The sequence below is a fragment of the Kryptolebias marmoratus genome, linkage group LG1 (assembly GCF_001649575.2).
Source record: "Kryptolebias marmoratus isolate JLee-2015 linkage group LG1, ASM164957v2, whole genome shotgun sequence".
Taxonomy (NCBI): domain Eukaryota; kingdom Metazoa; phylum Chordata; class Actinopteri; order Cyprinodontiformes; family Rivulidae; genus Kryptolebias; species Kryptolebias marmoratus.
Window position 1 is genome coordinate 29,259,068 of NC_051430.1, and position 23,849 is coordinate 29,282,916.

At 41.8% G+C, this 23,849-nt stretch overlaps 1 protein-coding gene across 2 annotated transcripts in view; it reads left to right on the forward strand.

Annotated features, from left to right (window-relative positions):
- Nucleotides 1-23,849, forward strand: part of fras1 (Fraser extracellular matrix complex subunit 1) — a 207,701-nt gene that overhangs the window by 96,768 nt on the left and 87,084 nt on the right. For both annotated transcript variants that reach the window (XM_037976630.1, XM_037976661.1), the window contains exons 12-17: nt 5,630-5,773; nt 7,769-7,915; nt 13,402-13,545; nt 15,701-15,841; nt 16,472-16,612; nt 16,687-16,854. In XM_037976630.1, the coding sequence (XP_037832558.1) occupies nt 5,630-5,773; nt 7,769-7,915; nt 13,402-13,545; nt 15,701-15,841; nt 16,472-16,612; nt 16,687-16,854 (885 nt within the window). The remainder of the gene's footprint in view (nt 1-5,629; nt 5,774-7,768; nt 7,916-13,401; nt 13,546-15,700; nt 15,842-16,471; nt 16,613-16,686; nt 16,855-23,849) is intronic.

A 23,849-nucleotide genomic window follows, 5' to 3' on the forward strand; every position in this document is an offset into this window, starting at 1 on the left:
TGCTTTGAGAACGCATTACTATATATTTATTTATTTATTTCCCCACATCAGAATTCAGACTTTATTCTAACAATGTCATTTCAAAATAAAAGATCAGAACATCTACCATTTTAGAAAATGGTAAAAAATAAAATTAAAACATTTAAAACTTCTGGATTTTCTGATTTTCTGAACACTTCAACAAATCCTGGTGCTTTGGCTCTTCACCTGCTCACACAGACCTCCTCACCGATTGGCTGAACAGAGCCACGTTAGACTCCGCCCACAGCACGCGTTACTTTTGATCGAAGCATCCACCAGAAGCCGTGGACCCCTGTAGCATTTCTTAAAAGACGGCGTGTCGTCCGCTGCCTCGTGTGCTTGGAGCTTGGAGTACATGTTGGGGGTGACTCTCAGCTACTACCACACCAGATTTTAGCTCAACATGTGTGAAACTGACAGAGCTGCGGCCATTTTTGTTTGCTAGCTGTGGTGACCGTCTTGACTTTGAAGTTAATCAGTTTGACGAGCATCCGATGCTTTCTGGGTTTCATTAAAATCCTTCTGTTGTTCGTATTTTGCTAACAGACAAAAAGAAACACGAGTCCCCGCTTCTCATAGCGACGGGTGATAATGTACCACCTAACACCGTCACACAGCACTTTTTATTTAAGATTAAAAACCTACATTCAAAGTTTTCATCCCACATATTTTAGTTTTGGTTAAATAAAGCTTCCAGAGAGTTAGAGAGTTATAAACAGAAGTTTTTTATTTGGAAAGAGGTTTATAAATAACCTTTAGTCCCTTGCTGGAAGTTCTGTTTATGTAAATGAGGAGCTTGAGAGGAGGCTTATAAACAGAGTGTGATGATGAGGGTTTTTTTTTTTGTGCGACAGTCAGGCAGCAGAACTCAAACTGTCCTCCGAGGGAAGGCAGCGCCGGCTGAGCTGCTCCGTTTTATTCAGCCGGCTGTCGCCCCAGGACACAGATGACAACATCAGGCTCTTATTGATTTTAACTCTGGGTTCTAGAACTCCTTGTCTGCAAGTTCTGTGACGTTCAGAAAAATAAAATGCATGTCTGCGTTCATCTTCACCCGGTCGGGATGGAAGGTGAACGTCCAGAAGCGTCTCGGAGTTTGGGAAGTTTGTTAGATTTCACCCAGAGGTCAGAGTTTGAATCGCCTCCTGCGTGGTTTGAACAGCGGAGCGAGTCAGATTTAAAACTCTGATGCGTTCTGTCTGCTTCGACTTGTAAAACTGCCTGAAGGCGAAACTTGTGCAGATTTTTATTACAGAATATGCACCTATTTTGGAATTAATGAGCGGAGAAAAGAAGCCCTAATGGCAACCTGAGGCGTAAAAGGTTCAAATGAATGAATTTTAGCCAGTAATTACCTCTCAATATATCCCTCTGATTCACAAAAAATGCCCAATTAAGGAAAAAAAAAAAAAAGCACTCATCTTCCATATACCTCCGTTAGACAGGCTGATTCATCGAGCTTCTTATCAACATGGAAACATTTGTTGAACGTAGTTTAGAATCGTAACGATTCATGTTTCTGTTGCACATGTGTGTGTAGATGTTGAATTGTTTGGGTCGTACATATAATTTTAACTATAACTATAATTTTCTCTAACAATGCAGGAAAGAGACACATCAACCTTCCATCAGTTTGTATTCCTGGTCTTGAATCAGATTTTCCACGGTGCGTTTGAGGCTAAAATTAGGAAAAGAAGAGAACAAATGCTCCCCCTCACCCTCCTTCCCGCTCGAGCCATAAATCTTCCTCTAAGCTTATTAATCATCTCTGTCTTTAGCCCCGGAGGTCAGTATTCTCCTCTCTCATTGGGCAGCTTTCACCCGGGCGCCCATGGCCAGGAGCTCGCTGCGAACGTCTGGAAATGTGAGCTTCCATCTTGGTTTTGACCGCCGGTGCTTCAACAGTCCATCTCAGCAGATTCACAGCTCGCTCTGCGTTTGAAATGATCACTTGTTTCCTCGTTGCACCACAATAAAGCAAACAAAACAGAGGATACAGTGCGGTAACTGTAACTGTCACAACCTCCAATTAACAAATATTACTTACATGTTTCCATCCAAGCCGTTTTCAGAGCCGTAGCACGTGTGCAAATAATAAAAACGAGTTGCTCTGCAGTATTATGGTTGAAATGCAGCTCACCTCAGACTTAATATATTATCACCACATATATATTTTATTAATGAATTCTCCAGCTAAGGCAGAGGAGAAAAGCTCCTTTACGTTTGAGACAAATAATAGTTATTAAACTATTAGCATTAGCCTGCTACGGTGGTTCAGGCTGCAAAGCATTTTGGTCTTTTTCCACCGATTTAATGTTCAGCTTCTGTGCTTTTATTGTGGCGTGATGAGGTTTTAAAGAACTACACAGTTCTAGTTAAAATGTAACTGTTTATATAACCAGCTAACTACCAAGAAGCTCTCCGTTAGCTAGCATATTAAATAACAACACGTAGTTTCGTAGATTCAGCTAATCCAACAATCTTTCTCACATTTTTCTCTCAAGGAGCTGATATGTTGGTGCGAACTGGCTGTTTATAACGTCAACTAACTACACTAACCCATCTAATTAGCTAACTAGCGATTTAGCAGAAAATAAACAAGAGTCTCCAGTTCAGGTTATGGGTGATTATAAATATATTTGTTATGAAGAATGAGTTAATTTAAATGAAAATGGACTGAAGTTTTCTTTCCTCCACATTATTGAGTTTCCTGCTTTTCTTCTTGAAAGTCTTAAAACTTTTATAATTAAGTCTGAAGTCCGACTCTGATTGAGTTTCATTCTGACTCCCCGCAGCGACTCTGAGAGGGTTGATAATTATGTTTGATAATTATAGGCTCTGGCTCTAATGTCAGTCCAGCTCACTAGTTAATTCACTTAATCCCCCCCCATCAATACTTCATCAACAAAGCCAGGACAACCTGAGTGGATCTGATCTGTCTTCAGGCTTAATTGTCCCGTTTAAAGGGAGGCTTTTAGGAGCAGAACAGAGCGCTGAAATACTGGACGGTGCAGTCTTCGTGTTAGCAAAATATCATCAATCTAGACATCTACAACTGATTACCTGTCAACCCAATTCAAGATGGCATCCCCAACATATACTTTGAGCTCAAACTGATCACGCTGGGGTTTTTTTTCCAAACTTTGTTTTTTTAACAAATTGTACAATCATATGACTCTCAATACATTGTACACATAAAACAGGCTGTACAACGTTCGAACTAAACTAGCAGCTTCTACTCATAGCAAGGTATTCAGACCCTCCAGCATTTAACTTTTTGCAACTTTGCCCAAAACACTGCAATTTTCCTGCAACTTTAACCCAATATTTATTCTTTCTAAAGTGATTCACCACCATTTCTGCGGTCTAGTCTCTTCTTTGTGGGTTTGTGTAGCGTGGAATACAAAATAACCCCAAATAACTCAGGAAGAAGACACATGACGTCACTTCCTGTTAACATCAGAATGCCGGGAGCGTGCAGGAGCAGCGACCGAAGCCAAAATGTGCGCTAATGTTTTGCACGTCCTGCATTGTAATCATGGAACATAAACGCATCGACAAACACTTTGTGTCTGCAAAACATGTGAGGAGAGCTGCAGACGAGGGACAATCCAGAAATGGTCATGAATGTCAGTTTAGAAGCTCTCAAAGTTCTCAAATAAAGCACCTTTTGTTGGTAATCATCTTACAAAACTAGTAGGTATTTTTGGTTTAGATATTAAAAGTTATGGTTGTTTATTGATTTTTAGTAAAATACAAAATGGCAACTTTTAGAAAAATGCCCCGCAAAATCAGGCATTTTAGCCCGCAACAATCACAAAAAATGCCCGCGAAATCCTGAAGGGATTGGGTAATGGTAACTAATCAGGTATAGAGGGAAAGTTAATTTGTCTCAAAGCGCTTGCAGTGGACCCCAAGTGAGTATAAAATGTTCAGAAGACAACACGGCAACAACTCCAACAATACGTGTTTATTCTCATACAGAAAGATTCCTCTCATCGGGTGAAGCTGTGCAGTTAAGCTCCTCCGGATTAGTTGTCGTCACACAACCGTTCTCCTTGACGGCGGTTTTTAATTTTGTACCTGAGGGATTCTGGGTTATTATGCTTGTGAGGAAATTAAAGTTTAATGTGCGAGCGTGAAATCTATCCTCGTGAGAGGGGGAAAAATAAAAAAACATCCATTCTGGTTCACGCTTGCTTGTCAAGGTAAACAAGGTAAAGGGTTTTGTTCCCACGCAGGGGAAGTTTTGTGTGAAAAATGTTCTCGTTTGTTTCCACTGTTTAACGTGCAGAAAATAACTGTTTGCAGAAAAGAAAGAAGGTAGAAGTTAACACAGCAGAATGGAGCAATAAACACTTAGCTGAGATTCTAATTAACCAATAAGCCGGTCAGTGGGCCAGATCAAACTATATTTATCTGACTTTTTTTATTTATCTCGCTTTATTTCTTCAGTATTCATCCCCAGCTGCAGTTGATCTCTCCTGTCTTCAGGAAAAAGGTGGACATTGGGGTAAAATTTGGGTCAAAAAGTGAGATAATAGCCGAAATGGAAGAAAATAAATGAAGCTGTGAAAAAGAAAGACGATGAGCTGTGGAACGCTGGAGAAGGAGAAGAGTGATGGAGATATTTAGAACAGTATGTTCCGGCTTACTGACAGTCTTATTGGCCATTAAGATTAAAGAAGCGTCTCATTTTTCTCGTGTTGGACTCGTCTTTTCCACTTTCACGCACAGCTATAACTCTTCTGCTCGTCTTATTTTCTCTTGTCATTTCCTTCCTCGGCTCCGTCTGACCCGTTCTGCGGCTGTCACATTAATCATGTCCCTCAGTCATATTTCCACAAGCATTTTATTTTCTCGTAACAATGGCTATTGTTTGACAAGCCTCTGCTTTCATTTGGCTCCTCTGCAATCAGATGAAACGTGTCGCCTCTGTTTTTTTAATTTCACAACATGACAGGGCTTCCTTTTTTTTTTTTCTGGGTTTTAATTTTTCATATGACTTTTATAAGCCGAAGAGACAGAGTCGTTTTATAAAATAAAAATCGAAGCTAATGTTTTTCTTCCAGCTCATATTTTATCTGATGACAGATCACACTGAAAGTTTGACGGGAAGTTGGATCAAATTATGGAAAACTCTGACAAGAGTTTACCAAACTTTAAACTTTAAACACATTGTTTTAAAATGAGAATTTGACAGTTTTATTTAAAGAAGCATCCGTCCGTCCGTCCGTCCGTCCATCCGTCCATCCATCCATCCATCCATCCATCCATCCATCCATCCATCCATCCATCCATCTCCAATCCACCTGCTTCTCCTTCCCGGTTTGCGGGGAGCTGGTGTCTCTCTCCAGCCGTCTCTGTGTGAGAGGCGGGGGGGACACCCTGGGCAGGTTTCACATCCATCACAGGGACACATAGAGACAAACAAGACAATCATCCACGCTGTCACTCACACCTAGGAACAGTTTTAGAGTTAGAGAAAGACAAACATGCTTTCTAAAATTCACCAGTGGAGCTCTCAGCTGACAGCAGAACTGAATATAAATATATTTACTTCAGGATGACGCAGTGAGCGTAAACATTTTGTGTTTCTCTCTTACAGCTCAGTGCCACGCAGACTGCCTGTCTTGTTTAGGGTCTCCTGACCACTGTGAGATCTGCAGAGACCCTAAAGCTTTTCTCCATGTCGGTCGCTGCCTTTCCATCTGTCCGCCAGGCTTCTACGCTGAAGGACAAGCATGCACAGGTGGGTCCGAGCGTCAGTACCTTACGGTGGTTAAAGAAATTATTAACAAAAAAATAAAAGTATCACCCCGCTGCGTTCACAAGTTCTCACAACTTCAGTTTGAAGACAGTTGTTCATTTTGGAAAGCTGCAGGCATCTTGTTATGGATAATTAAAAAGCTGTAATTTTAATAAACTTAATAAAATCCCTCTGGGAACTCCGTTTGTGACGCCACTGAAACACGGAGGATGAAGCGCGCTGACATCACAGACTGATGCCAAATAAATGTTTTCAACACGGACAGCCTCTGTTTTCCCACTTTGAGTTACAGTTTGCTAGTTTTACCTGCTGTTTTCAGATTTCAGCTGCTCTTCTGCAGCTTTTAGCTTGTGATCGGCTCACTTCGGCTGCTGTTTTTGCTCGTTTTAACTTTAACGACTTCCCCTTAGCTTCGTTCGGCGCTCAGCTTTCACTCTTGTGTTCGGTTCAGAATCATGGTTCAGTAAAGTTACAGATGTCCTCTGGCTTGTTTATGTTTACTCTGATGGTGTGAAATAAACATCCTCTCATTATTTTTGCATTTCTGTGATTTTTTAGCTTGATTGTTAGGATGTGGGCGAACATAAAGTCACAAGCCGGAGCTTTGTATCGCTGATAAAAATCAATTCTCCTTCCCTTTAAAATGTTTTTTTTTTTCCTTCCCTCAAAGCGTTTCAACTCCTTTTTCTCCTCTCAGCTTCTCTTTTCTCTAATCTGTTGGTGTCCTTCTTCATCAGCATCATCATCTTCATCCTTATCCTCTTTGTTCCCTCTTCTGCACCGCTTCCCTTCTGTTTCCTCTCAGCCGGCGTCGGTAGCTGCGAGCTTTAAAGGGGATTTAAACCTAAAAAAAATCAACTCTTTGCATTCCTTCCCCTCCTCCTACACGAGCTGCTGCTTTTATTTTTGCTGCCACCAAAGACGAAAGGGTGATAATGTGTTTGTTTCTGCCGTTTTAGCAAAATATCTCATAAACCAGGAAACGGACCGTGTATGAGTATTAACCACTGGATTTACATCTGCAACTTGTTAACACAAGTCAAGATGGCCGCCACAACTATAGCCAACTCAAAATGATTATAACTCAGTGAAATTTACAAATATTGGGCTAAAACTTGCTGTGGTAGTAGATGAGAGTCATGCAACTAAACATCATTTACAAGGTTTAAGAAAATGGCTTCTTTTCCCATCACGAGATGATTTTAGTTTAAAACTCTGGCCTGAAAGACGGCAGGCGATATGCATTCCTTCAAGAAATGCTTCTCCTTTAATTGGATAAAGCTACAACTTTTTATTTAAATCTAAAACTTTGTCAATTTCTCTTTAAAATTAACTTTTTACTGTTTTTTTGGTTGTGAAACTTCTGCAGCCGTCGGACAAAACGATTTAAAGAAACTAAGATTTTATGATTTTATTTGGATTTCTTCCATTTTATCTGTAGGCCAAACAAAAAACCCTGCAGAACCAGATCAGAACAAAAGTAAATCGCTGTAAACTTTTGGTAGATGGAGAAAATGTTTCCTGCAGAATCGTGACCCGCTCTGCTGCTCTGAACTCGAAGGAGTAAAAGGTGCTCCATAAAACCTAATTGCCCCAACAGGGAAATTTGCTTCTCCTTTAGTTCTGCTCCTTCAGTTCCACTTCACCGCAACAAACACTAAATTCACGTTTTGTTTGCTTCCTTGTTTTTTTGGAAGGAGGGCATATTTGCAGAAAGTTTGCAACATTTAGGTTGAAGAATCACCCTGTGTGCTCGGGTTTCTGCTGAGGTCTTCGGATTTTTTCGCAGCGTGAGAAAACCTGCAGCTCAGAGAACTGCAGATTTATTGTGACCCACGAGTTTTATTTTTATAAAAACAATCTGATTTCCTTGCAGAAGTTCTAGGCAGTTTCATCATCATTTGAAGAGCTCAAATGGGAAAAGAAACTGTATTTCTGAGGAGATTTGTTTGACTCTTTTCCTCCTCCTCCCCTCAGCGTGTCCACCATCCTGCACCACCTGCTCCAGCAGGTGGGACTGCTGGTCCTGCGGCCCCCACCTGCCCCTCCTGAGCCCTGACAGAAGCCGGTGCCTCGCTGCATGTCCCCCTGGATCCTACCAGCACGACCACACACACTGCCGCCGTAAGTACCGCAGCATCTCGGTTCAGAAGAGCGCAGCCTAATATTTTCACCACTGTAGGAAGACAGCAGTGGCTTCAAAACAAACTAAATCCAGGTATTTATTTACTCTTGACTAATATGTGAGGGGAAAGATGTATGCAGAAGATCTCTCCTGCCAGGATGGACCTGTGTGATGAGAAAAAGAGTCAGAGAATTTACCGGCCATCTCGTACCAAGACATTGTTCAGTCGTAGCATGAAGTACGTAGGTAGTAAATGTTTAGTTGACATTTAGCATACACAAAGAGTGCCTACAGCATGGAGGAGCTACCTGACCTGAAAGCTATGGACTGTAGGGTCAGTAATAAGCTGCAGGCGAACCTTGTCTACAGACTGTTTATGGATCAGAATCAGACCTAAAATGGTGCCCGTGCTTTATTTGTAACCATCACTAGAGATGTTTTTTTTTATTTTTTATTTAAATGAAATAACACAATCAATACAAGGCAGTTATCATTATACATTTGAACACAGATAAACAAAAGCCATCACTAGAGATGTAACTACGCTGTGTAATCCCTACTGACGACTTCCTGTTGTTCCTGCTGGTGACTTCCTGTTGTCCCTGCTGGTGTCTTCCTGTCCCTGCTGGTGTCTTCCTGTCCCTGCTGATGACTTCCTGCTGTCCCTGCTGATGACTTCCTGTCTTGTTACTTCCTGTCCCTGCTGATGACTTCCTGCTGTCCCTGCTGATGACTTCCTGCTGTCCCTGCTGATGACTTCCTGTCTTGTTACTTCCTGTCCCTGCTGGTGACTTCCTGTCCCTGCAGAAGCAGCGTGGTGGTCAGTGAGCAGAGAGTAAGCTCGGTGTGATTATGGTCCAGCTTGTTTCCCACCTGACTGATTCCTGTCAGGATCCCAGCCGTCCCTGAGCTCAGCCTCACTCTGCAGCTGTAAATAGGTTCGACTGCAGCAGCTGCCTCCATCCATCTCGCTCCGCGTGCAAACCCTCGGTGTTGGCTTTGGTGCGATCCATTGTTTGGTTCATCCCAGCAGCATTAATCACATCTAACCTGCAGATATGTTGCTCCTAAATGTTGCTTGGCAGAAAGAAATGGAAACGGTTGCAGCCGCTGTCCACATTCGTTTAATTCGTCCAGGTTTCAACACCGCAGAGCCAGGCTGCGTCGTTCTAAACCCCTTGGTGGGATTCACACAACCAGTCAAGCATCCAATTCTTTTAATCTCCAACAGCCTTTAATGAGAGAAAAATCCCTTTTGTTTTCCACACACATTTTCCCCAGGGTGTGTGTGTGTGTGTGTGAAACAAAACGAGCTACGGTGGAAAGTGGGCCTCACTGCAGATCGGTGCATGCCGTCAGGTTGGAGTGATCAGGCTGGTTTCTGAGGGCGTGCATGTTTGGAGATGCTTCCTCTGGTTTCTAACTTGTTGGCAGACACTCGGACCACCCAGGAAGCTGTCTGCGTCTGCAAGCCTTCACCTTCTCTGCACCTCTGACTGAAAACTTTACTGTGTTTATTTCAGCCGACTCCTGAGGATTTATGAGCTGCTCCTCCTCCTCCTCCTCTGTCCTCCTCTTTTGTTTAGTCTCTTGAGAAATAAATAAAGTTAGCTTCTTTCTGAAATCTTCCAAACAAACCTGTAATCCTCAGACACAAACATTTGAACAGATAAACTCGGCTATTAGACAAAGACGGTGCTTCTAAAGATATTCCTATAAATTCACCAGAAGTAGCCAAATGATTGTTTTTACTATTAAAGCCTTTGGACAGGTGTTAATATATCACAGTAAAAATATATTATAGTTAAAGGCCTGAAGGTGTATATATTTATAGATATACTTTCAGCCCTCTAACATGATGCAGATTTATTGTGAGGCAAAACAAGAATCATAAAATTAACCAGACTAAATATTTACCACCTGATCCAGGAGCTGCTTCCACGTAACAAAACACTGTTATAAAATAAAATAAAAAAATAAAGGCCTTAAAAGAGTGCTGTCTTTAGATTAGGACCATCGTTAAAGAGAAAAGGTGCGTTTGTTTTCAACATCTGTAAATTTACCTGAGTTATAGCTAAGCTGGCTGTGGCGGCCATCTTCAGTGGTTGAATCCAAACAGTTAATAAGTTGTATGATTGTTTCCTTTAAAATCTTCTTTATGTTTTAAACTTCCTGTTTCTCAAACCAGTTGGAGAAAAAAAACCTTCTATAAAGGATGCTAAAAGGAGAAAATTGTGATTATTTAGAGTCAGAGACATGTTATATGAACCTAAACAAGCAGTGAGCTTATATAAACCGTAGTTCTGCTGCTGACGTGTTTTTTCCATCTTTTTATTCTCTTGATTGTTTCTGTTTGTTATTATTATCACTCTGCCTTTTTGAAGCGACGGCTACAAATTTCGTTTTGTGTTCACAGAATGACAATAAGACTTCAAAATAACACGTCCACTTCTGGAATAGAAGCTGATGTGGACAGCTTCTAAAAGACTAATTCGTCGGGATATCGTCTCGTCTCGACTTTGATCCGTTCGGAGGACAGGAGCTCCTGCCGCTTATCCAAACATTAAAAACCGTACAGAACTTCCATCTTCTTTCCCTTTCATTCGTATTCCTGTCTGCCTTTAAGCTGAACTCTTTTGCAACATCACATATTTTTTCTTTATATTTTTCATTGTGAGCGCGGCGGCTACGCACCGTGGAAACCATGACAACGGCTCGATTCTGCTTCCTCCCTGCTCTTCCCTTTCGGAACAAAACATTATTTTCTGTCCACTTTCGAGCGGCGTGTGGAGATTTTCTGAAGGGTCTATTTTCTCTCGGATTGTTGAGTTAATTCTCCGGTTTGGTGGAATCGGATCACACTGTTTATAAAACCAAATAAGCCGCACGCCAGCTACTTCCTGTTCGCCTGCAGAGTTGTGATATTATGTCAAACATCCTCTCCTTCCAGAGACTGAGTATCAGGAAAAACAACAAAGGAATGCATATCACCCGTCGCCTCTCCTATCAGAGTTTTAGACTAAAATCATGTTGAGAAACGATGCAGCTGGAGCCATTTTGGTCAAACCTTGTTAGTCGCAATTTCACACATTAAGTAGCGTTCACCATTTTTGTATTGACCAAGGCTGATTAGCTGTGGTGGCCTTCTTGAATTGGGCTGACTCCAAATGTTTATGAGTTTTAGATGCACCTTCACTGATTACCTCCTGAAAGTTTGATTAAAATCCATCCTGTGGTTCGTGAGATATTTTGCTAACAGACGGGGTTAACTCCAAATAGTTGAAGCAATCTCCTAATGCTTAGAATCTGTGTTGGGGATGACTCTCAGCTACTACCACACCAAATATCACCTCATTACCTTTAATATTGACTGAGTTGTAGCTGTTTTTGTGTTTGCTGATGTCAGACGGCTGTGGCGGCCATCTTGAATCTGGTTGACTCTAAAAGTTGCAGGTGCTGCTTTGCAAACTAACCTCAATCAAACTAAAGGAAATGGATTTATGGAAGGTTAAGTTATTTAATAAAAGCTTCATATGAACTCAAAGTTTAAAATGAGTGAGTTCCTCCTTCGCAGATCTAAAAACAAAAATAAATCCTCGTCTTATCTCTGATTCCACCCCAGTAACAGCGTTTCAGATGCAGCTCCGGTTTTGTTTCACAGCATTTATCAGTTTAAATCTGCTTAGTCTAATTGCTGCGTATCTCATCTGGTTTCGACGCCGGGGGTTTCGGCGAGGACGCGAACCTCTGCGGCGCTGTAATTGTGTCCCCGCTCGGCCCGCAGGGACGGAGACCGGAGATTATCCAGCGCACCGTGTGGCCCTGCATTCATCTCCACCTGCCTCTTTTTTTTTTTATTTTTTTTTTTTTTTTAGGCAACTGGCCCACTAGGATTACATTTGCTGATAACTTTACGCTTCAGGCTGCTCGGTAAAATAAATTGCTTTCCTGAGAGGGGCAAGGTAAAGGGCGTGTAATCCCCTTGTTGGCTATAACCATTTTTGGAGGAACGGTTTACCATTTTCCTAATATCTCGTGTTGAATTGGATATTTTTATAGTTTTTAAATGGTTGGAGCTTTTGTAAATTAGTGTATAAGTGCAGTTATTTTCACCTGGACAGTTTATCTCCTCGTAATAAAACCTTATCATCGGGCCTCTCCGGTCCGACCGAACCGGCTAAAGAAGGATGGCTTTAATATTAAACAGACGTGAGGAAAAAGTGATCAGGGGAACAGAAAATGGCCGAGGGTAGCCAGCAGGCCGAGGAGGAGGAGGAAGTGGAAGAAGTTCACAAGTTCAGAAAGCGAGCAACTTAAACAGATAACAAAAAAAAGAGTCAAATCTGTTTCACCTGAGAGGCTTCGTGTCTCTGCGGAGATTTGTTTCAGAGAGATTAAAAAAACGTATCGCAGTAATCTCTGTTAGCAAAATAACTCATCACATTCAGGAGATAATCCCTGGAAAGTCTGGATCCAGCCCGATTCAAGATGGCCGCCACATCCAGCTGAGTCATCCTCATGCACATCTGCATCTCATTAACTTCATGGAGTCAATCCAATTCAAGATGGCCGCCGCAGCTGATCGACTTCACAGTCAGTTAGGGCTTGGCGTATGTGCTGGGGATGACCCAAAGTCTTAGCTGTGGCAGCCATCTTGACTCAGGTTGACTTCAAATCAGTTCCATCTAATATTTACTGAGTTTTATTCAAATCTGATCAGTGGTTCATGAGATATTTCGCTGACAGACAGACGAACAAACAGACGCTGCTTTTATTTTTAACATAATGCGCTAATTTCATTTAATTATCCTTCTTTAATGTGGCCCAAATGTCCAACAGACAGAAAGGAGCTGAGCGTGTTTTGAAAGCTGCTGGATGTTCATCAGACTAAATAATAAATGTTTTTCATGTTTGAAGTGGCGTTCCAGCGGCGTGTGTGTTTCTCCTCATCATAATAAAGAATGTTATAAGTTTTGTTACCTGAGGACAGTTGGCAGAGAGCAGGGTGATTTATTTCACACCGCAGTCTGGAAACTTTCAGATCCATATCCGGTTATCTCTCCTGGAATCTCCCGGTAATTAAGATTTTTATCAGCGTTTTTTTGAAGTGACACTGATTAAATTAATTATACCGTCCTCGGGTGAATTTCCCCCGTGTCTCTTTGAGTTTGTCTCCTAAATTCTGCCCTCCTCTCCTTTAACCTCGTCTTCAACATCGGCGATTTCGCGGTGACACGCCCGTTTAATCAGACCGATCTGAGAGCGAAGAGCCGCAGAGCGTTTTACCCACTTCGTTACGATCCGAAAGGAGTGCCAGATATCAGGTCCAAATGGCTCAAATAGCAACAAAGTATGTAGAAGTTGGGTAGTTTGCAAAAAAATGTGCCAAAAATAAACAAATCTATGGTAAAACAATAAAGTAATGAAGCTACAGGAATCAGACAGAAATTAATTTAAATCTCTCTCCGTCCTCTCTGTGATCCAGGCTGTGATGAGTCGTGCTCAGAGTGTCGCGGACCGGGTCGGCGGCTGTGCGTGTCCTGTTCTGACCCGGCCGCTCTCCTCAAAGATGGCGAGTGCGTCTCCGACTGCGGCGCCGGCTTCTACAACCAGGACGGCTTCTGCTACGGTAAACCAGACCCACCTCACCAAACACACGAGAGTCTGACACATTCACAAATAAATCTGTTCTTCATTAGCTACACCTGTTCAGGTAACACAGATGGCTGATCAGCCAATCACATGGCAGCAACTCAGTGCCTTTTAGGCATGTAGACGACTTGCTGAAGTTCACACCGAGCAGGACGATTAACGTGGCGCGGCGCCGTCTACGGTTCATTTGTGACTGCAAAATATCTCCTGAACCACTGGATGGATTTTAATGAAAGTCTCACGAATTAATCACCAGATCCACATCTACAGCTGATTGACGTTTTGAGCCAAGCTGATTCAAGATGGCCGCCACAGCTAACCCACTCTGGCATGGCTACAGCTCGGTCTGACAGATATTACGCTGCAGCTTGGTGTGGCAGCAACTGACAGTAATCTTGTTTAATCTTGAAAAGACAGCAGCTACCGTTGTTAAAATCTAAATTTACCAATTCTCCCAATAAACGACCAAATCCCAAGCTGTCATTTTAAAATTAATTTAGTTTTCAGGTCAGATACTGTCGTCCTGTTGTGCAGCGTCCTTTAAATGGAGCACGGTAACGAGCCGCAGGTTCTGACTAACCTGCTGCTCACAAACAAACCGGATTATTGGAGTTTATTCTGCTCAGATTTCAGCGGCGTGGAGCTGGTTTCCTGCTCAAACCAGAAGGAAAAATACCATCTTTAATTCTTCACTTGTGCTGCACAAAATACTTGTAAATAAATACTTAAATAAATACTTGTCCTTCTTTACATCCATTTTTCTGTTTTGTACGAATCCACTCAAGGGTTTGTAACTAAGGAAACTGCCGGTTCCACTGACTCACGTTGTTCCAGCGCTGCCCCCTGCTGCCATGTCACAACAAACCCAATTTATTGAATAAAAACTCACAAACTAGGTTGTAACTTGTAGTAGTTTTTAAAAGATGCACATGTAAGAAAAATAGGGAGAATCTGACTCTTCTTCACTTGACTCCTTGTCCCAGTCAGAGCGGGAAAGAGTCGGATTTTTGTGAGTTTAAACGTCATGTGATGCGTTTACAGCGTGAAAACACACACAACGATATAAAAAGCTAAACTAAACTAAGATAATCTAAATAAATCTAACATAAACAGATGAAAAACTAAGCTGGAAACCAGGATGTAAAACGCTAAACTTAACTTATCTAAAACAAGTCATACTAAAGATAAACTGAGGAAAAACCAAACTAAAATATAAGCTAACATGAACTAAAAACTCATCTGAACAGATCAGAAATGAAGCTAAGATAGACTAAACTAAACTAAAGTTACCAGAAGACTAACTAAGAGTGTCAGAAGGCTTAAATAAAAGCATCTAATTGGTTAAAACGGAGCCTCACCTTTAATGTTTTCTTGCCACAAACAAAAAAAACCCCAAACCCTTTCTGGATTCAACCTGCTGCTGCTCAAAACGATGAAACAACTGTAGTCAGGCACGGTAGCGGCAGCATCATGATCTGGGACAGTGGATGGAACGGTGAACCAATAAGAAACTCGGATTTCCCCAACGTGGCGTTTTAATAACAACTGGGCACAATATGGCGTTCAACTCCAAGAACACTGCAGCCAAGCACGGTAGTGGTAGCATCATGGTTAGGAATACTTGGGCAGCATGACTCCAAACACATAAATAAGCTGACAACAAACTTAGTGACTCAAAATATGTTAAATGTTCTTAAAAATAAAATAAACTTTTGTTTTTTAGAGAAGCTGCGACTGAAGTAATCTATGTAGCTTTAGGTCTAATTTGACTCCATAAAACTCACAACAGAATAAAACATCGGAACAAAATTATATTTCTGTTTTTTGTCAATCATATGTTCAGTCATTTTGTCTGAGAAAAATAAGAGTTTCAGAGATAATATAGAAACCGATTTTAGGATAATAAAGCGTGAAGAGCTGAAGAAAACTTTTGACTAATGGCTGAAACGCTGGATCTTTTAAATCTCTCCTCAGTGTGAGACTTTTTTGTAAAACGCCATACGTTTTAAATTCTCACAGTTTGAATCATTTTCTTTTTACTTAAGGAAGAAGCAGAAACGTTTTCATGGACCTTTCCTGCGTTTTATTGCTCCGACACGAAGCCATTAACGTTTACGCGCTTCGCTTCACAGCTTGTGATCCGTCCTGTGCCTCCTGTTTCCCTGACAACCTCAAGTGCATGAGCTGCCCCGCCGGGACTGCATTGCATCATGGGAAATGTATTACTCAGTGCCCGGCTCAGCACTACCTGGACAGCCACAGCAGATGCAGAGGTAGGTCTTATTTGTTACAGTAAACTGTGAAAATACAGCGTAAGTACCAAGCGCTGAAACTGCTGCAGCTAAACGTAGCTGAACAGCAGCTAAAAGGAGCAAAGAGCGAAAAGGAGCAAAGAGCTAAAAGGAGCAGAACAGCAGCTAAAAGGAGCAAAGAACTAAAAGGAGCAGAACAGCAGCTAAAAGGAGTAAAGAGCTAAAAGGAGCAAAGAGCTAAAAGGAGCAGAACAGCAGCTAAAAGGAGCAAAGAGCGAAAAGGAGCAAAGAGCTAAAAGGAGCAAAGAGCTAAAAGGAGCAGAACAGCAGCTAAAAGGTGCAAAGAGGTAAAAGAAGCAGAATAAGAAAAAATAAAGCTGCTACTCTGAAGTAGGTTTAAGAGATTTGAAGAGATCTCTGTATTTCTGTGGGAAGTTATTTGTTAAAAAGTTGAATATTTTGATAAGTATAAAAGTTAGAAAAACCAAACGTCGCAGCACCCATCTCCTGAGCGAGCTGAACGTTTTTATTAACGAATGGCTGAAATAACGATGTGTGCAGGATTCGCTGAAATAAATCCAGGTTGGATGGATAAAAGCTGCATTCAGGAGTAAAAATAAAAAAGTTAAAGTAGTTATTTGTCCCCCTCAGCGTGCCACAGCTCCTGCGCCTCCTGCTGGGGTCCGTCGGTCTCCCAGTGCACCTCCTGCCCAGGTGGGCTCCTCCTGCACCAGGGTCAGTGTGTGGAGGCCTGTGAGGAGGGGCTGTACGCTCAGGACAACACCTGCCACAGTGAGACCCGACTCCCGCCTTCCATCCTGAAATGATTCCTCCTCCTTTATCCCTGACGCTTTCCGTCCTCCCAGATTGCCACCCCTCCTGCCGGTCTTGTGTGGGACCCCTGGCCTCGGACTGCCTCCGCTGCCTGAAACCGGAGGAAGTTCTGCTGCCGCAGACCGCTCACGTCCAACACGGCGTCTGTGCCGCTGGCTGCGCCGCCCACAGCTTCCTGGACGACACGCAGACGTGCAGAGGTGAGTCCTCGGAGGTCTGATCCCCGCTTCCATCAGATGTCCCCGGCTTCTTCTCAGCATCGATCCAAAAACAACAAATTATCTAATTATCTCTAATTATCTCCTGTTCCTGAGCCAATTAGGGAGTTTAACTCATTCTAATTATCAGGGATTAAATGAGTTGAGATAATCTTTGACATGATGAACAAACTTTTTAATGCGGCTGCTAAACTTGTTCCAAACAGTGTTTTCATTTCTGTACCACTCAAGTTAAATATTCATATTTTTATAGCGTTGTTTTTCCTAATTAATGATGCCTTTGTAGATATTACACCGTTACTTTCTTCTGCCATAAAAATTAAAACATCAAAGCGAAGCGGCTCGATTTCTACCCGGTCTGTAAAATCCTTCACTAAAACACGTTCTGTGTGCAGACCAGAGTAAGTTATGTTGTTTACTTGGCAAAATTCTGGGTTTGGATCAAAGTTTTATCTCTGAAAACGGCGTGAGCTCGAACTTTACGGGCGAGGTTTTTATTCTGTGGCGGGAAGAGGCGAGTGATCGGGTTGTTTGTGACTGTTAAATTGTGCGTGTAATGGGCTAATTTTTAAGCCGGCTTTTAGGGTTGAAAAGGTCGTCTGTCAAATTAGCATCTCGTCGTTCTGCTGCCGTCGGTTTCACTCGGCTGCTCTGTCAGAAGCTGCTCAGATAAAAACACTCGTTTTTGGTTTTGTAGCAGCTGTTTTTATGGGCGTTTCGTGATAAATGTCTCTTAGCTTAAAACCAGCCTTCGACGTTGTTGGGAGGCAGTTTTCTTTGTCTCTGTGATTTATTCGACCTGCAGTAACGTAAAAAGGTTTTTAACCAGCTGTAGTTTCACCGCCTGCGGCTGAAAGGTGGAGCAGAAGTTTTTATTCATGTGTCTGTTGGCAAAATATCTCACAAACTGCCGGACAAACTTTAATGAAACTTTTACAAGATGGCCGCCACAACCAACTGTTAGGAAACAGAAAAGTCAGTCAGTTTAACAGATATTCAGCTAAAGTTTGGTGTGGAAGTATCTGAGAGTCGTTCCCAACACACTCTGAGCACGACGAGAACTACGGCATTAATTCTTGAATTTCACCCTGTTTGTCTGTTAGCAAAATATCTCATGAGCCACTGGACGGATTTAATAAAACTCATGGTTTTAGTCTGAAACTCTGATGATATCCGTTCCTTAAAAGAATGCTCTTTAATTATTGAAAAGAACTGATGACCAAAGGGTTAAACACAACAAAAACAGGTTTGATGGATTGGCTTAAAGTCATGTGACTTAGTGCCGTCGTTTTGACTAAAATAATCAGATATTTATGTTCTGGAGGTGCTGAAGGTGATGTTTTGAGGTTCAGGTCAGTTAGCTGCGTTGTGTCAACAATAAATCACCGACATAAATCTAAAAAAACATTGTTTTGTTGGATGTCAGACAGCTCATGTGTTGCTGGATATTATTTTTTTTCTACTAAAACATCAAACTGGACGTAATCAGTTTTGGAACGAGTGACCTGAAACGATCTGAGTTCGAACTGTGTGTTAATTTCTCTTTATAAAGGTCTTTATTTCGCCCGCAGTGCAGCAGATTTGTTCTTTCCGTGTGTTTTCCTGCAGCTCGGAGGCTGTTTCTGGCTTTGATTGCAGCTCAACGATTCAACAATCCCAGGCTGCTCTGAGAAATGTCCTTACAGTTTCCCTCAGAGCCTCCAGACGTTGTAATTTTGTTGCTTCTGTTTGTTTTTCGGGGCCTTCTGTGATGTGAGGAGAGCGAGTTAGTGTCACAGAAACTAAAAACCTTCTGACTGGTTTAGAAATGTGAATTTCCAGTTTTATTTTCTGACACAAACCTGTTCTTCTTTTTACCTTTGCTGCACCTAAACTTCATTTCACAAAAGCAAACAGTTTGCAGATTTGTCCTTTTTTTCCCCACAAGTCTGCATCACTTTAATTTTAGGGATCATGAGCCAAAAGTCATTAAGCTAATGATTTGATTTCTCTCTTCACAACTGTTTATCTCGAGGCTCAGAGCAGCAGAACACCAGAGAAAAGTTTATGTTTGCTTTACCTGCGATTGAGAAGCCATTAGCAGTATTGAATTTCCTTAATCATGCTGGAAGAGACCATTACAAATCGATGAGCAGCATTAGTTGTTCATAGTGTCCTAAACACATCCATTCGTCTTGTTGAACCTTATGGGACCGGAGCCACAGCAAATATTCACAACCCAACAAGAGAAAAATCAGATTTAAAAAAAAAAAGGCTTTATTTAGTTGCATTAAAACAACTGGATGTTATTCTGGGATCATCTGAGTCATTGCAAAGTTCTGCTCGTTTGTTTCTGATCAACGCTTCATGAATTCAAAGGTCTGCCGCTCCTTAAAGCAGCGGTGGCCAATCCTGGTCCTCGAGGGCCACCATCCTGCATGTTTTCCTTGTTTCTCTGCTCCAACACACCTGATCTGAATCAATGGGTGATTAACAGGCTTCTGCAGAACATGAAGAGGTGATTTAACCTCTGAATCAGGTGTGTTGGAACAGAGAAACAGGGAAAATATGCAGGATGGTGGCCCTCCAGGACCAGGATTGGAGACCTCTGCCTTAAAGTAATGCACACCCTGTTGTTCACCAGATAATAGATAACGGCAAAGATCTCTCCTGACCCGGCTGCACTCAGAGCTTGTGTTGGAGATCAGTTTCAGCTGCTGCCTCATCAGATTTACTCAAACCAGTTTGGGCATCGATTAAAATGACAGTTTGAAAAGAAGTCTGAGTTCAGTTTTAGCTGACCAGAAGGCTTTTCCTTCACCACACAGAACAAAAAACACATTCAGGGACAGCAACGAGAGAGCTGAACCAAACGGGAAAAACAGCTCCAACCCTCACCTGTGGTCATTTAACCAAAAGAACAAATACTGGGAGCTTAAACGAGTCTCCCACAGAGCGGCCCTTCACTTCAGTGACGGGAGGAACGACTCGAGCGATCAGGAGGAGCTCGGAGTAAAGCTGCTGCTTCTCCGGATCAGAAGCAGTCAGCTGAGGAAGGTTAGGATTCCTACTGTGCTCCTCCGTTTAAAGGTTTTTCTGTTGCCTCCTACTGGGAGAAACGACTGAGAACTTGCTGGATAGATTATCAATCGACCTCTGGATCCTCCAGTGGTGTTGCTGGGGAGAGAAATGATCCGTCATAGACACGTTGTCTCCGACCTGGAGCTACAAATGAATGGATGGATGTTCTGTTTGACAACAGCACACCTAAGTGATCTAAAGACTCGCGTGTTAGAGCATTAAAAAAACCCGTCTGTCCAAGTCTCCGAGCTTCCAGATTACTTCTCGACACGAGACGCACTCGACTGAGCAGTAACTGTCATGTTTGATCTCCAAGTAAAGTTCAGATGCATCTTCGCCTGGTTGCAGCGTGGCTCGACGAGCGGAAAGCAGTCCTTCGAACCTGCAGAATGCAGCGTGAGGTTTAGAGGCAGTTCTGCTCCGTGCAGAGAGATGACATCAATTAAGAGGAAAGAAGAGCACATATCGGACTTGGCAGAAGCCCGCCCACACAACTCTCAGTGCTGTAGTTCCTCTGTGAGGTTTTTAAAAAGTAGCTACTTTTTCCAAAGTTTAAAACTGCTGCCAATAGAAATCTGGAGGCTGCAGATGACAAAGGAGAGAGTTTCTTTCTATCAAAGCCGTTTTAATGTAAATAATATAATAATTTGATGCAAATTGAATTTTAGTCGCTCCCTAATCTCAATCGTTAAAGAGAAACAACAAATAAAACCATGATAACAAATTTAAACTGTGATCCTCAAAGATTACAAACAAAACTATTACATATTTAGAGTATAATCTTATTTAATTAAGGTTGCATGAACTTCTTATGAAGAGTAAGTATCCTACCTGCAGTACATGACTTACTGCTTAAAGCAGGTCATAAGAAAAACAGGTTTTTTTTACTTTATGACTCTTAAAATTAGTCAACTAAAGGTTATATTTGGATGTACAGAGTATCATTTTGAGTTAAATGAACTGTTTAACTGTCCGTTACTTTAAACTATGATCAAATTTCCCAGGCTTGAATTGTTTTAGGTGGTTTCTTGTCTTCAGTGTTTTACTGCATCTCATCTTTTAGGTCTGACCTACAATAAACCAAGAAATAAATAACAATAATTACAGTTAAGCAAACTAGGAGATCTTAAAGAGCTTTAGGTACTTGATTCAATATTACAAAAACTACAAATGTTCAGTTTTAGTCTGTTTTTCTGTATCGTTGTTTTATTACCACCTCGGCTCGCTTCCTACCCACTTTGACAGCTGCTCCTGTGTTTATAGTTTAATAATTAGATTTGGACCAGGTTTTAAGAATTATTTATCATCAGCGTCGTTTTTAAGAGGGCTCCCAATGCAGGTGTCACACTGCAGCTCTTGGACGACTCTGATCAAATCTTTGAAACGTGTTCGAAAAAGTCAGAAGGTCTTCTGGAGACCTTCTGGAGACTCCTGAGTGCTGTTAGGTAGCTGGTCGCAGGAGGAAAGAACATTCAGGCTGCTCTGTTTTATTCCTTTCTGAACTTAAGTGTTAAAAATTAAAGAAAGTTGATGAAAACTTTGATTTTTGCCACAACTGTTTGGTTTAATGAAGCAGTTTAAACACCAGGTGACAGAACTATTGATAGGAAATCCTTGATATTAGTCAGGTCAGGCTGGTAACAGCGTTTTATTTGACGTGTTTGCAGCTTTTAGCAGCTGTCATTTTCTCAAAATTGCATCTCACAGAGGCGGCCCTGCGTCTCACATGTCATAAAACAGCCGAATCAATAAGAATGAGAGTGAAGATACTTGAGAAGGATGAGATACAACCATCCACCGGTGCTTCTGCCGCGCAGCAGTTGGATCTCACCCCCGTGATCGGTTCTGTACTGTACCGGGGGAATCATTTATGGAGGGCATTAAGGAGCACTCACACCCCCGAACTAAATCAAAACCTCATCGACTGTGCCCACCTCAAATTATGACCCCATCAGCACAAAACAAAGTAATGAATCTGATCCTCGGAGCTGGTGCACCAGATAAAGTGTGATGAGAACGGCGTGCCCATGAATTTGGGGGCTCCAGGAATCAATATGCATTCTCCTCCCTGAAACAAATGAGAGATCCAAGCTGCAGTAAAAGCGAGGAGCTTCCTATCATTCTTATTCTCTTTCCCTAATAGTGAAATATGTCTGACAGCAGGTCTGCTACAAATCTGTCATGGTGTTGTGTTCATAGATCAACAGCCGTGTTAGTGGGCGGTGAACTCAAACACACTGGCTGCCCTCCAGTTAAGCTGCCATTTATTTATTTATTTAGTTTTTGACTTGGCAGAAGGGGATTGTGGGTAGACTTCAGAGAAAAAGTGGGCGATGATCGGATGTCGGATTGACGTTTCGGTTATAACTTTTACAAAGTCCTTGCTCAGACGCTGAGACGCTCCCGAAGGGTAAATGTTTTTGCACAAACACAATTGTTGCTTTGGCTCAGGTGGAGTACCCATCTGCCGCTGCCAGTTTCCATCATCCGACGTGTACACAGCTGACAGCTCTCAGAAAGAAAGAATTCAGAAGGGCTTGATTATAAACGCATGCACCTCGGGGGGGAAAATAGACGGAAAAAGAGAGGCGGCTGCGTACACGTTTGCACACAAACTCGGGACTCCCAGCCTGTTGTCGACGGGCCCTTTTTGTCTGTCGTTCCCACAACCGGCGGCAGCCTGAACCTGTCAGTCCGTGGCTTGGCCCGGCTGCCAGAGCTGATAACACCGCTCAGCTATTTGTCTTCCCGCTGCCAAAGCAGGCATCAAAGGCTGCATGAAAAGGGCCTTTTTCAGGGCGGCTGAAGAATGCAGGGGCATGTTGGAGAGGAGGGAATTATCCGGGGGAGCATATCACATTCACCGTTCCACCGCAGGGACCAAAACACTCTTATGTTGTCTGAAAAGCAATAAAACAATTTCAACATTTAGTTTTCCTTTTTGGGAATAAATGAGTTCTTAAAGCAGACATAAGACATAATACAGTTCTAAAAACAAGCATAAAGATTATGCAAAACAATGGTGTGAAAATACCTGTATAGTTTAATAGTTTAAACGCCATTATCACAATAATTATTCATGTATACTTTTATTGGTTGATAGATATTTTCTGAGTCAGATTTCCCTCTGGGTTAGCAGCTAGCCTATTACTGAGAGAAACTAACAAACTAATCATATATTGAAACCTTATAACTTCATTTCAGTTGTAGATATTTTATCAGCTCCTGTAGTTTCACTGTCATTGTTTGGGGCAATAAAGAGTAGCTAACTAGCTTATCATCGAGGCTAGCTAGCGAGCTAATTATGTAATGGCATATGTAAATTTATTTGAGTTGGTGTTTCGGTGATGGTTTGTGGATGTTTATTTCTATACAGATATTGTTTGCAACAAGGTATAGCTAGCTAGCTCGTTAACTGTTTAGCAGTCTAGCTAATTGTCATTGAGGCTAGCTAGCGAGCTAATCGTATAATAAGATTGTAGATATTTTTGTTTCGTTTTGGGGTTTCATTGATGGTCGAGTTTGTGGATGTTTTACATTTACTGTTTTGGACAATAAAGTGTTGCTAACTAGCTCCCTAACAGTTTGGCTATGTAGCTAATTAGCATTCAGGCTAGCTCGTGAGGCTAATAACAGCTAATCTTATACATTGTGATTTTCTTTTTCAGTGATGGCAGATTTTTGACCTTGTGGATTTTTTTCAGTTCACTTTTCTACACAAATATTGTCACAAAAAAGGACTAATAGCTGTTTGTTTGACAAGCAAGCAGTCGCGTTATAATTCTGATAACTTTTTACATAATTTTAATCAAATGATGACGTTTCTCCAACTTCCAACAGAAGGATAACTCAAAGCAGAGACACTTTTGTCCCAGTAAATGTGGTTGTGTAGTTTAAAGGTACCAAAACTTTCCCAG